The 14,726-nt window shown below is 38.9% G+C and overlaps 1 protein-coding gene across 1 annotated transcript in view; it reads right to left on the bottom strand.

Annotated features, from left to right (window-relative positions):
• NOX1 (NADPH oxidase 1) overlaps positions 1 to 4,878 on the bottom strand; it is a 28,285-nt gene extending 23,407 nt beyond the window's left edge. Inside the window, exons 1-2 of the mRNA XM_066249204.1 lie at positions 4,718 to 4,878; positions 1,201 to 1,296 (exon numbers count right to left, since the gene is read on the bottom strand). Coding sequence (XP_066105301.1) covers positions 1,201 to 1,296; positions 4,718 to 4,762 — 141 coding nt within the window. The 5' untranslated portion in view covers positions 4,763 to 4,878. The remainder of the gene's footprint in view (positions 1 to 1,200; positions 1,297 to 4,717) is intronic.
• Positions 4,879 to 14,726: the final 9,848 nt, after the last annotated feature.

Here is a 14,726-nt window from a genome sequence, read left to right on the forward strand (position 1 = left end):
ATTGGTACCTTTTCCACTAACAATAGCAACAACAAAAATTAAAAGCAAAAATAGCATTCAGCGTTTGTTTAAGCCAGCTATTACGAGGTAGTGTGCACGCTGAGCAGCAGCGAGTGGACCGCCAAGGCCCTTCAGAAACTACCTCAGCATCTCAGCACCAAGCTGCCCGAGCTCAAACTGTCTGTGAGCATCTGGGCTTTATCTTGATTCATTATGTACATCTGTTAGCAAGGTGTGTCCTAAAGTATCAGAGCTAATAAGAATGTTATGCTTAGTATAAAACCAGATGTAATTTAAGCCTATTTGGTATGATTTGAGAGGTTATTTTAGGGGTCAAGGAATGTTCAAAATGTTCTCCACATAAATTAATGGTAATTGCTTTTTTACTTTATGCCATTTTGGCTTACAAAAGGTTTCATAGGAATGCTCTGCCACTTTCAGATCACCAAGGAAACCTATCATTTTTTTTCTTTTGGAACAGCAGGACCTAGAATAAAGTCATTTTGTTATAATGCTGATGAGATGCAATCAGAACTTAACTCTTGTTTATATTAGCCCAGAGTAAAATTGGTTTTATTACATGTCATTTTGCTTGAAGCTGTAAAACCTATTGATGATAATGTTAAGCAAGGACTTTCTGTATACCTGTGTAATATTTGGAAACTACTTATACCAAAAGAAATGATTCGTTATTTTTCTGGAATTCAAATTTAACTGGGCATCCTGTAATTTTTCTGGCAACTCTAGCCCTAGAGGCCATCAGGGCATTAGGTCTCAAAAGAGCTGGATCAGAAACAAGAAAAATGCCTAGGGCCTGACCAGGTGGTGCTGCAGTGGATAGAGCATTGGACTGACACACGGAGGACCCAGGTTTGAAACACCGAGGTCGCTGGCTTGAGAATGGGCTCATCTGGTTTGAGCGAGGCTCACCAGCTTGAGCCCAAGGTCGGTGGCTTCAGCCCAAGGTCACTGGCTTGAGCAAGGGGTCACTTGATCTGCTGTAGCCTCCCACCCCTGATAAAGGCACATGTGAGAAAGCAACCAGTGAACAACTAAGGTGCCGCAACAACGAGTTGATGCTTCTCATCTCTCTCCCTTCCTGTCCATCTGTCCCTATCTGTGCCTCTCTCTGTCTCTCTCTCTGTCTCTGTCACACAGAAAAAATGTCTAGGATCCTCACATTACAACTGTGATACTCACCCCCAGGATTTCTCTTGTGTAGTAGTACTTGTCACCCTTCTCATATGACAGGAAGGCATGTACAAACAAGAAAACATTCATCCCCAACCAAACAACCTAGAGGAAGATAAAAAACAAAAGCAAAGAATAAAGTAAAATTTGGGTATGGGCAGCAGGAACTAAGGCATAGAAAATAGTGTCACCCTTTGGCTATTTTGTACTTATCTGTTTTCATTTTAAATCAGTACAATCCTGCTCATTTCTAACTCACTTCAGAGTAAGTTAGAACTTCAAAATATGCACTAGACACTAATGAGCAGGGTCAGCAATCCAAGATCCATGGAGCAAATCTGGTTTACCACTTCTTTTGTACAGCCTTCAAGCTAAGAATGGTTTTTACATTCTTTTGTTTTCTCATTTTTAAATGCTTGGAAAAAAATCAAGAGAAGAATAAAAACTTTTACATGAAAATTATATAAAATTAAATTTTCAGTGTCTATAATAAAGTGATATTGGAATTTAGCCATTCCTACTTATCTCTGCATTGTCTGTGGCTGCTTTCATGATGCAGTGAGCAAGTTGAGTAGTTACAGCAAAGACTAAAATGTGTACTACCCACCTGTTTACTGAAAACATTTGCCAACTCCTGGACTAGAGCATTTAAATTATTGCCTAAAAGATAGCCATCAGTGAAGAATGAATTTCTTAAGAAATGAAAAATAAATTTAACAAGCAATAACAATACTCATCTGAAAAAGACTAAACATTTCCAGATGGACTCTTTAATTACACTCTGACACACATTTCCCTGTTTTCAGATTGTAAGTCTCTTTTCAAATTAAGTTATCATTGCACTGGACTCATTGAGCTCTTAACATCGCTTTTGTCTATTCTAAGCTCTGTCTCTGCACTGGCAAAGGAGGAAATTTGGAATCCACTCCTCACTGCCTTGGAAACCAACCAATTGGGCTCCAGCCGAAACTTGGAGGTGCTAGTTTGTAAATGAGCAGGACTCTGGGACACTGGGATGCCTATAATAAATATCTCTGGACCCAGGATGGATCAGAACCATCTCAGCCCCAGGTAAACGGCCATTAGCCAACGACATGCTCATTTACATTCACTAGATCTGGACAACTCACACACCTCTAGCAGCATGACATAGTGTTTTAAAGTGTGATATTGGAGTAAAATTCCCCGGGCTGAAATGCTAGCTCTACCACTTCCTAGCTCTGTAATCTTAGACAGACATGTGATTTAACTTCTCTGAATCTAAGTTTTCTTCGCCTATTAAATGAGAATAATAACAACATTTACCTCACAGCACTGCTGTGAGTCTTACATGAAATAACGCATGTGAAGTAATTAATGCAATGTTTGGCACAGAGTAAGAGCTCAATAAATAATGCTGGTTACAGAGTTGTATTGTTATCAGACTGACTTTACCAATGAATTTCTTCTTGCATCCTTTGCTTAGAGACCCTTTCCAGAGATAAGTGTCTTCCAGAGAGCCTTTGACCCTAATGGAAAAAGAGATGAAAGGCACAGATAGATTCAGAAGATACAGGAAACTTATTTAGAGGGAGCAGAAATATTGCAGGATCCAAAAGGGAACAGACACAAGAATCTCTGAGTCAGCCCATAAACAATTGTAGATATGGTGAGTGATGAAACACAGTGACATCTGAGAGTAAGGAATTCCATTTTCCACTTTGACATTTAAAAAAAAAATAGTGCATAGGAGTATATGTCAGAGACAGCAAGATCTCTGAGCCTGCCAGCAGGATCTCTGAGCCTGCCAGCAGGATTGGTGAGGGATGGAAATTCAAAACTAGACAGTTAAATGTGACTCACCACCATGGGCAATGAACTCTCCAAGCAAAAAATAGGAAAGGGAGACAAAGCACAGAGGGTTTTAAAGCTAGAAACACCCTTATATATGAATCTAAACCAGTCACTTAATTAACTCCCCCCAAAAAACACACTCACACAGGTAACCCGAAGTCTAAAGAGGATAAGCAATTTGATCAAGGTCACTCAGTTAATAGCAGAACTGAAATTCATTCCCAAGCACGCTATTTCCTAAACTACTTCAAAAGAAATTAAACAATAGGTCATTGGAACACTGAAAATATAAGTTATAACCTGCCAAAATAAACGTTTGGCCTGTCATTAAATGCAGAACAACCCTCCAGAGGAACATGATTGTTCTCCACACCTTCTTCCCTGGAGCACATGGCAGTCCTATGCGACCCAAAGGAAAAACAGGAGAAAAGAGAGAACCCTAGAAGGGACAATGACAGAAAGATAAAGAAAAGTGAGAAAGGGCACAGGGAGTCCTAGGCTCAGGGGTGGCTCAGAAATGAAAGAATGAGAGTGTACACCTGCTCATGCACACACAGGAGTTCTGGTGTGAACACTGGGGAGCTGGGATTGAGTGATGGTTCTGCAATTAACTCACTATGTGAAATCCAGGTCTTATTTTCTCTTGTAAAATCAAGGTCTTGACATGTATCTGCGCTATGCACCCACATGTGGCTACTAAGCACTGGAAATGTGGCTAGTTCTGTTTGAGATGTGCTGTAAGTATAAAATACACAACAGATTTCAAAGACAGTAAAAATACAAGAATATAAATCATCATGCTAATACTTTCAGTATTGATTACATGCTGACAGGATGATATTTTGATATATTGGATTAAACAACTATATTGCTTGAAATTAATTTGACCTATTTGTTTTTACTTTTTTCTCTTTTTATCAAATTAATCTGGTCTAAAGTATCATTTAGGCCTATAACTTCTTTATTTATTATTTTAAAACATTTTGTTTTTATTGATTTGGGGGGGTGGGGAGTGAGAAGCATCAAGTCATAGTTGATTGCTTCACATATGTGCCTTGCCCGGGCACGCCTGAGGATACAACTAGTGACCTCAGTGTTCCAGGTCAACGCTCCATCCACTGCACCTCCACAGGCCAGACTGTCTTTCTACTTTTTTCAATATAAGTATTAGAAATTTTAAAAATCACATATATGGCTCAAGTTATATTTCTAATGGACAATGCTGCACCAGATGATCTCTAAGATCACCTCTAACTCAAATATTTAATCATTTTATGAAATCTGATGTAAGCAGTATAGGATGGAGAGAAAAGAATGCCCCAGGGCAGTAGTTAGAAGTGAGATGGAAGAGAAAAAAAGAAGACAAAAAAAAAAAAAAAAGAAGACAGAAAATGAAAACATACTGAAATTTTAAATAGTTGTGGCTTGAGAGCATATTATTTGTCTCTTTACCAACCAGTTTCTAGAGTTGGATTTTTTCCTTCTCTAAAGTAGTGAAATATATTGTACACAGAAGAATGAATAAACCATATATCTGTAATCCTTGAGTTGGAATTTATATCTGATAACTGACCTTGATGAGCTCCACAATGGCATGGGATCTTTCCCTTTCAAATAGCTTAACAAATATAAACAAATATGATGTCTCCTTACTCTGTTAAGAGTAATTAATAGGCAATGAAATATCACTTACCAGAACCCAAACTGAAAGCCAATGGTTAACCACCCAGTTTCCCATTCTCAAGAGGTGATTTGGAACCTCTCTAGGCAGCAGAAAAGATTCAGCAACCTGGATTCTGGAAAGGTTCTTCAGATTTGGGACTTCTTTCCAGCTCAGGGGCTGAAAGCTGCACATCTACCCACAAAGCTTCCAGGAATAAATAAGTGCGTGCAGCCTTCCTCCTCTGGACGGAACTGTTATCAGCTTGGGTAGTAAGTAGGCTGGCCCTACTAATGAGAACCACAGGGGTTTTCCCTGGTGAGGTTTTATTTCATCAGGAAATAGCAGTCTTCTTGAATAAGAATATGCTCTCATCATCTTATCAACATGACCTAATATGAGGCATTACCTTCCTTGATAACGCACCTGTTAAGGTTTCTCGTGAGAAAGACAATAGGCAGGGTTAGAAACAGATCAGGAGAAGCAGGACAAGAAGTGAAGAAGTGAGCATGTTAAAGAAGTTGCTGTAAGGTGGGCTGTCAGATGAGCTCTAACACCTGCCAGCTACAATCCAGACCTCAAGCCTGGCTGGCTCAGAAACTTTAGTATATGGAAGATGATGAGTATTGGAGAAGATGATCTGGATCTGAGGAGAGCTGGCTGGCAGGAAGGACAAGTGAAAAGAATGGGCAAAAAAAATAGCAGAATACGTGTATAAATTTAGAAAATAATTCAAGTACCTAAACCGAGGGAGGTGACTGCTTCCTAGCATGATTCATTAGCTAGAGCAGTGTGTTTAGTTCTGGACACTGATTTTTTCCTACTACAACATGGTAAAATATACATAGAAAGATATATAAAAACATTGATGTAATTAAAGGATAGTTTTAAGGAACAAGTATCTATATACTCACTATCTAAATTTAAAAAAGATTAGAGCATTTTTTTCAATATCTTAAAGTCCTCTGTGGAAACTTCCCTGGTTACATCCCCCTGCCTCTCCCCTCACCCATCAGATATAACCAGCTATCCTGAAATTGGGAATACTCATTGCCTTGGTTTTTTTTTTTTATAGTTTAACTAAATGAATCCCTAAACAATATATTGTTTAGTTTTTCCTGTTTTTGAACATTAATTAATAGAACTTAACTGTTTAGATGTACGTATGGTACCATGGTTTGCTTCTTTCACTTAACATTGTGTTTTTGAGATTCACACATGTTGGCACGCCTAGTTTCAGTTCATTTGTACTACTATATAATATTCCATTGCATGACTATACTGTGGTTTATTTGTTTATTCTACCGCTTTTGGATATGGTGATGAAACAATGTTGATGGAATGATGTAGATGATATGTTACAGTTTCTCTAAAGTATATACCCGAGTGGAATTCCTTGGTCCCGGGATTTGATTATGTTCAACTCCACTATGTAATGCCAAACCCTTTCCCAAAATACTCACATAAATGTATATTCCAATAAGCTATGAATGAGCATTCTATTTCTTCCACATGCTCGCCAACACTTAGTATTTTCCATACTTTTTTGTTTTTATGATTCTAATGAGTGTAAAATACTATTTCATTGTGATTTTAATTTTTGTTTTCCTGATAAAGTTGAGCATCTTGTAGTTCAGTTATTGACCATTTGAGGTTTCTCTTTTGAGAAGTGCTTATTCTGGTTACTGACCTATAATTCTATCAGTTTATTTTATTATGGCTTATAAATTCTTAGAATTCTTTTTATAATCCAATATTAGTCCTTGATTGGTTATGTTTTTGGCTTGTTTTGAAATTTTTAATTTTAATGTACTCTGATTTACCAATCTTTTTATGATTTATAGTTTTCTTCCTTTTTTTAGAAATCCTTCACTATCTAGAGATCATTAAGATATTTTCTAATATTTTATTCTAAAAGCTTTATATTTTTGCCTTTCACATTTGTTTCAAATCCATCTGGAGTTCATTCTTTTTTGCATGTATTTTGTGAGATGAGGTCCAATTTATTATTTTTCCATATAGAAAACTAATTGTGACAACACCATTTTTGAAAAGCTATTTTTTTCACTGATCTAAAGTGTTACTTCTACTATATATCAAATGGTGAGTTTGTCCTGGAATTCTCTGTTTAGTTCTACCCCATACCACAGCCTTATTTCTAATGGTTTTATGATAATTCTTGACATCCGATAGGGCTAGTTGACCTACCTTGTTTTTCAAGAGGAAAGTTTGGTTATTGTTAACCTTTTGCATTTTGTGTAAATTTTACAATCAACTTCTTCTTGTACCTCCTTTGTTACACTTACTGCTAAGTATTTTATATTTTTATATGATTGTAAAGTATATTTTTTATTTTAATTTTTAACTATTATTTAAAAGTACAATAAATAAATAAAAGTATAACTGGTTTTTACATACCAATTTTTGTATTCAGCAATGTTGCTAAACTCACTTATTAATTCTAATAATACTTCTGTATTTAGTCTTTTAGATTTTCTACAAACACAGTCAGTCATATTTTTGGTACAATGACAATTTTATTTCTTCCTTCCTGATTCTTATACCTTTTATATATTTTTCTTGACTTACTGTACTCACTAGAACTTCTAATACAATGTTAAACAAAGATAGTAATAGCGATCCCTTTGTCTAATTCCCAGTCTCAAAGGAAATTCTTTCAACATTTCACCATTAAGTATGATGTTTGGTGTAGCTTTTTGCACATACCTGGCTATATACTCTTATTTTACTTTAAGCATAAAAGTGAATATTTGTTTAAATTAAGAAAAGAAATCACATAACATTTTAATAGTTTTATTGAGGTACAATTTACATACCATAAAAATTTCCCATTATTAGGGTACAGCTCAATGCATAGCACATTTTATATTTTAAAAAGTTGATAAATCTCTTCAGTATTACAAAACTCATAAAAATAGCATAACATTTTCATTAGCTGCCCAATACACTTGCAACTTTCACAACACAGTGAAATTAGCACAGCGGGTGGCTGGAGTCTTCCTGGAAGGCATTCCTACACTAAGACAGCTAACAATCAGTTAACTATCAATATATATGCAAGTGTCAGGAAACCACATAAGATATGTTTTCATAAATCGAAACTAAACGTACCACCAACAGAACTTCTCCTTAACTTTATTCTAGAACTACTAATAGCCATTCCAGCATTGCTTGAAGTGGGGGGAAGTGTGACAGAGGGGAAGGAAAAACAGAAAGAGACAGTTGTCCTAAGCATTTGTGATGAAAATGTATTACTTTTGGAAATTTTACAAAAATACTTCAGCATGCCCAAGACTGCACTTTAAAAGAGAACCTAAAGCCTGTCCATGGGAGGGTAACCAGGATGATGTAATAATTTGAAACTATCTTATATTAGGATATTAAAGAATTTAGGGAATTTGGCCTGGAAAAAAGGTTAGTCAGGGACATGAGCTTATAAATGTTTCTGTGGGTAGGGGTGGAGAAAGTTTAATTTGTTTTGTATGTGACCCAAGGAGTCAACCTAGGACTGCAGACTCTAAAGTAACACATTTTTGTTCAATATAAAGCACAATTTTCTAAAACGGTATTCAAAGAAGTGAAGGGGTAATGAGTTTCTTGTTACCTGACAGGTCAAGAAGAAATAAGCAACCCCATGCCAGTTACTTTATAGAGGGAATTTCAGCACCAGATGGATGGTTAATTAAATATCTTTGAAGTATCCTCCAACCATGAGATCCTGTGATTTATAATCTAGATAACAATGTATATATTACCTAAAGGATTATATATCATGCTGAATGGAGCCAGTGGGTAGGGGCCCTATTCCTAATACCAAAGTAGTAAGAAGTCAATTGATCAGTTGATGAACATAAAACCTGAGCAAAGATAGTCAAATGATCTTAAAGAAATATTATTATTAAGCTGCAGCAGCAAAATCAATAGGGTTGTTTCAAAATAAGATTAAACCAGCTAATCAAACTAAAATATTTATGCCCCACATCTGAGGCCACTCTTCCTTAGGCAATGCTGGACATACTTAAAAAATTGTAATTGTCCATCTCTTTTTTAAATGAATTTTCCAAGAATTGTTTTCTTTCTTTTGGCTCTAGACATTATAATACCTCCCCACCCTCTTTGTTTCACAAGATTGTCTTAATGTTTGCATTTCCCAGGTTTATAGATTGGCTTTAAGTTTGAGGTTGATTGCTTCCTGGAGACCTCTAAGGAGTCCTTTACTGTCATCAGTAACTCATCTACAGTTACACGAGAGGCCATAGTCTTTTGGAAACATTTTCTGTAGACTGTTGATCCCGCCTACAGTAGGTGGATTTCTGTACCTTGCAAACACAGCCACACCCTAACTTGTTGGTTTTTGTCTTCTTCCTGATCACTTGTCTTCGTCATCACTTGTCTCCAACTTACCTTTACAGTTATAACTCTTGTACACCTTTTCCAGGAATTGATATGTAACAGTCAGTACTAAATTAATAACAGTTTAAAAATGTACTTAGAATACTCAGGAAAAAAATGCTTCTAAAAAGTCTTTTAAGTATTTGATTATTAAGATTTTTAAGCTCTGGCCCACCGGTGGCACAGTTGACAGGTAGAAGGTGGGTGGTGGTAGGGAAACAGCAGTGAGGCAGTATGTATAGTGGTTAAAAACACAGATTTCAGCCTGACCTGTAGTGGCATAGTGGGTCAAGTGTCAGCGTGGAATGCTGAGGTTGCTGGTTCAAAGCCTTGGACTTGCTTGGTCAAGGCACATATGGGAGTTGATACTTCCTGTTCCTTTTCCCTCTCCCCCCCTAAAAATGAATAAATAAAAATTTTTAAAAAAACAGATTTCAGAGCCGATATACCTGGGTGTGAAGTCTGCCTTATTTTATTTATCCATAAAATTAAATTTTGTGAAAATTAAATGAGTCAAAATATGTAAAGCATCTGGAACAATGCACTCCATAGTGGCTCACTGCTATGATGTCTAAGAAAATATTAGCTGAGGACCTTATACCCAATGGCACTTTCTTTTATCATTGAAAAAAGGAAAAGATTAGAAGCCATTCATTATATAAACTTTGTAATATTATGGAATCTTTGACAATCCTTTATCTGTTAGCTTTATTCCCTGTTTGGTCAAAGTAGTTAGCCAATAAACCTCAAATTAAATGAGCCTGTTTGCTTGACTTTAAATGGCAGCCAGGAAATGGGGGAGGTGGGGAAACTCTCATTCTGTAGCTAGGCTTGGGAAGACTGCTACCGAAAGGAGAGAAAACAAGTTGTTGCGGCTGCCAGGCAGAAGGAACACAGGGTGCAGACCTAGGCCTGGAAAGGGGCTTGGAGACTTAATGATGACACAGTTCATGTGCTTCCTTGCCTTTCCTACTTCCCTCACAGGACTCCGGGGAGCATCAGATGAGCTTAGAACAGTGCTTTTGAAGCTGACAAGTGTTACGGAGACATCGCTTGAATAGCAGTGACTACTTTGATTTTAGGACTGTTAATGTTGAAAAGCTGCACTCAGAAATATGTATTGTGAAAAGATAAGTTGAGGCATATTAAACACAACATGTAAAGCGTTTATTTGAACAAAAATCAATTTGAATTGAGCAGCACTAAACTGCAAGTGGTTAGCGGTGCTCCACAGACAGAAGCTAAGGAATGACTTACAGAGTGAAGGCACAGAAGCAAAAAAGGAAATAATTTGATTGGGTATAGCTTAAAGCCTCCTTAGCTCTTTGTGACTGGGTATCCTTAGGCTTCTGTTTTTTTAATCTTGAGGCATTTATGGGCATAGGTTTCGGTTTACTTACATGGCCCACCAATCCATTAAAGCCACTTCAGTCTCATGGCTTCCTTGTTTAATTAATTTGACAGAATGCAAAACTTACTCAATTCACTGAGTTCAGTTCAATGTTTAAATATTGTTAAAGCAATGCTCAAGGTTTGCCCTTTCTTTAAAACCGATTAAGCAAGTTCTGACTCTTTCAGGAAACTTTTTCTGAACACCTCTACAGTCATGCCACACCCTCTTCTAATTTGCATAGCAAGATTTCCTCTTATGTTCTTACCTGTCCTGAAGCCTAAAACCTTATATTGTTATTTACTTTTTCTGAATAGTTCTCTCTCACTCAGGGGTCTCCATAAGGCAGAGCATGAAGTTCTCCATGTATAATAGGTACTCAAAAAGCATTTGTCAAGTGATGGTGTGGTAGGCAGTGTAATAGCTCTGAGAGATGTATACATCCTAATTCCTGGAATCTGTGAACATGTCATCTTACATGGTGTTGGGCAGATAAAATGTATTATGCTCACTTTGTTAGAGATGGCGCTACCCACATAGAAGCCCGTCGCCCAGGTGATATTAATGTGTGTTGGGGGCAGGCTGTGGGCAGGCAGGATCCTTGTAGTCTGGGGCTTGGTTTTAGGACTAAGCCTTTCCCACCCTTTTTCATGTGGCCTCAGATAAGTGACTTTGTATCAGAGACTTCCCTATTTTGTATATTGGATTAAAGGTTTTGATTTCTACACTGTAAAATGGGGGCAGAACGGGAGCTTGCTCTCTCTCGGTTCCTGAGATTATCATTAGAGGAGAGAGCAGAGCAGAGAGCAGAGAAAGGCCACGTGGAGGAGGCCAGGAGAAGCAGCCAAGATGGTGGAGTGCTAAGTGAAAAGCCAGTTTGTGCAGTTTGTGCAGGGAGAAGGAAAGAGATGGGGAACAGAGGTGAATAAGTCTGGTGAGCTAGAAACCTTTGATTCTAGGAAACTTGGATAAGTCAGTAGCTTTGTGAGCACTGAATGTGAGTGGGTTTTGGAGCCCAGTGTGTGTTTTTACTTGCCCACCAGGTGCAAGCTAGGATTAAAGATGATGGCCCACCAGTTTTTGGCTCCATTGTTTCTTTACCAACTGTCCGAATCCAGTGCGAACCTGCATGGCCCAGGTGGTTGTGATGGTGGTTGTGCCTACTGGCCACACACAAAGAAGAATTAAGGTTGCAGATAGAATTAAAGTTGCTGCTCAGTTGACCTCAAAATATGGAGTTTATTCTGGACTGTAAATTTTGGCCCAGTGTAAGCACAAGGACCCTGAAAAGTGGAAGAAGGGGGCAGAAGAAGAGGTCAGAGTGCTGTGATGTGGGAATTCTGTTTCTGGCTTTGAAGATGGAGGGAGGAGGCCATGAGCCAAGGGAAGCTGGAAAAGGAAAGGATATGGGTTCTCCCCCTAGAAACTACAGGAAGGAATGCAGCCCTGCCAAAATCTTGATTTTAGCCTAGCAAGACCCATTGCAGATTTCTAACATCAAAATTGTAAGATAATAAATTTGGGTTGTCTTTATCCACCAAGTTTGTGGTACTTTGTTACAGTAGCAATAGGAAACTAACATAGACGATAAGAAATGACTTTCCTGTGACTATAGACTAGTTCTGAACTTTTTTTTTCCCCTCAGAGAGTCAGAGAGAGGGATAGATAGGGACAGACAGACAGGAACGGAGAGAGATGAGAAGCATCAATCATCAGTTTTCGTTGCGACACCCTAGTTGTTCATTGATTGCTTTCTCATATGTGCCTTGACCGTGAGGCTACAGCAGACTGAGTAACTCCTTGCTCGAGCCAGCGACCTTGGGTCCAAGCTGGTGAGTTTTGCTCAAACCAGATGTGCCCGCGCTCAAGCTGGCGACCTCAGGGTCTTGAACCTGAGTCCTCTGCATCCCAGTCCAACGCTCTATCCACTGCACCACCACCAGGTGTCAGGCTGGTTCTGAACTTCTTACTCTACCTAAGAAAGAAGGTAAAGCCTCAAAAGTTTTCAGAGCTCAAGACTGACAGACTACAGCCCTGGCCGGTTGGCTCAGCTATAGAGCATCGGCCCAGCATGTGGAAGTCCTGAGTTTGATTCAAGGTCAGGGCACACAGGAGATGCACCCATCTGCTTCTCCGCCCTTCCTCCTGTCCTTTCTCTCTGTTTCTCTCTTCCTCTCCTGCAGCCAAGGCTCCATTGGAGCAAAGTTGGTCCAGGTGCCAAGGATGGCTCCATGGCCTCCACCTCAGGCACTTGAATGGCTCCAGTTGCAAAGAAACAACAGCCCAGATGGGCAGAGCATCACCCCCTGGTGGGTAGGCTGGGTGGATCCTGGTTGGGCACAAGCAGGAGTTTGTCTCTGCCTCCTTGCTTCTCACTTCAGGAAAACACACACACACATAAAAATATTGACAGACTATAATCCCTACCATTAAGATAATATGTTGTGCTGTGCAGGAGGCCCAGTACAGAGTTGCAATTACTCATGGATGGATTTTAGGGGGAAATTTATGATGATTAATAACAATAAAAAATAATCAAGACAAAATCAAAAGGGTTTTGAACTTATGTAACCTAAAGTAGAATAAAGAAAAAGAATCAGCACAACAATAAGCTACACAACAACACTAGACAGAGAAACGTCAGCCTAGGTTCTAGCTAGTTAAAGCAATAGACTAAGAAAAAGGGAACTATGAGTATGTACAAATCTCACCAAACCATGTGTAAGGCCAGTAGCCATGGCCACCATCACAGCCGCCTGGACCATGCAGGTTCGCATTTGATTTGGACAGATGGTAATGAAACAACGGAGCCAAGAACTGGTGGGCCATTAGCTTTAATCCTAGCTCACACTGTTATAAAGTACTGTACCCCAGATTTTGAAAGGCATTGTACGTCACTTCATCAGGTTTACATAGAGACACCAAGTCCAGATGAAGTTTGAAGAGTTTTATTGAAGGAGGAGATTTGTTAAATATGCTGGCTGAATATGGCTAACACGGGGCATCTGCAGACCCAAATTGTGCGTGCTCAGTATATTTCAGAGGCTGGTTATATACCCTTTGACTACATACAGGTGGGGGGACATGACAGCATGACATAATCATTAACAAGATTAACATTTAACAAGGTTTACATCACATTAACAAGATTAACATTTGTCAAGGGGATTTACAGAAAATGTTAAAACTTTCAAGGTAATACAATCAAAGACATTCGCAAATCCTATCAGTATCTATCTCTCCTCCTATGCCTAGAGGTACACGTTAATCTCAGGATTCCAGGAAGGGAGGGAGAGCTAAGATCAGTGTAGGGTGGTACATTAATTCTGAAAGGGAAGAAGTTTCTCAGTTAACCTTAATCCTTTCAAAGAACTTAAGACCAAATGACCCTAGCCGTCCTTGTAAGTCAGGAGACTTCTACATTCCTTTTCCTCCATTTTCCAAGGAAAGTACAGGAAAGCCTGACCTTTTCTTCCTAGAATATTGTTGGGCAGATAAAATATATTATGATCACTTTGTTAAAGATGGCGCTGCCCACGTGGAAGCCCGTCGCCCAGGTGATAATGTGTATTGGGGGCGAGCTGCGGGCAGGCAGGATCTTTGTAGCCTGCGGCTTGGTTTTAGGACTAAGCCTTTCCCACCCTTTTGATATAGGGTGGTGCACTGTCATGAGGAATCCCATTATGTCTCAGATAAATGACTTTGTATCACAGACTTCCTTATTTGTATATTGAATTAAAGGTTTTGATTTCTACACTATAAAATGAGGGCAGACCAGGAACTTGCTCTTTCGGGTCCTGAGATTAGTATTAGAGGAGAGAGCAGAAAAGGAGAGCAAAGAAAGCCCATGTGGAGGAGGCCAGGAAAAGCAGCCAAGATGGTGGAGTGCTAAGTGAGAAGCCAGTTTGTGCAGGGAGAAGGAAGAAGATGGGGCACAGAGGTGAATAAGACTGCAGAGCTAGAAACCTTTGATTCTAGGAAACTAGGATAAGTCAGTAGCTTTGTGAACACTGAATGAGTGGGCTTTGGAGCCCAATGTGTGTGTTTTTACTTGCCCACTGGGTGCAAGCTAGGATTAAAGATGATGGCCCACCAGTTCTTGGGTCCATTATTTCATTACCGTCTGTCCAAATCCAATGTGAACCTGCATGGGCCAGGCAACTGTGATGGTGACCGTGGAAACTGGCTTTACAAATATCAATATTAATTTGCAGCTTTTTGGTACCTTACAACAGCAAC

The sequence above is a fragment of the Saccopteryx bilineata genome, chromosome X (assembly GCF_036850765.1).
Source record: "Saccopteryx bilineata isolate mSacBil1 chromosome X, mSacBil1_pri_phased_curated, whole genome shotgun sequence".
NCBI lineage: Eukaryota > Metazoa > Chordata > Mammalia > Chiroptera > Emballonuridae > Saccopteryx > Saccopteryx bilineata.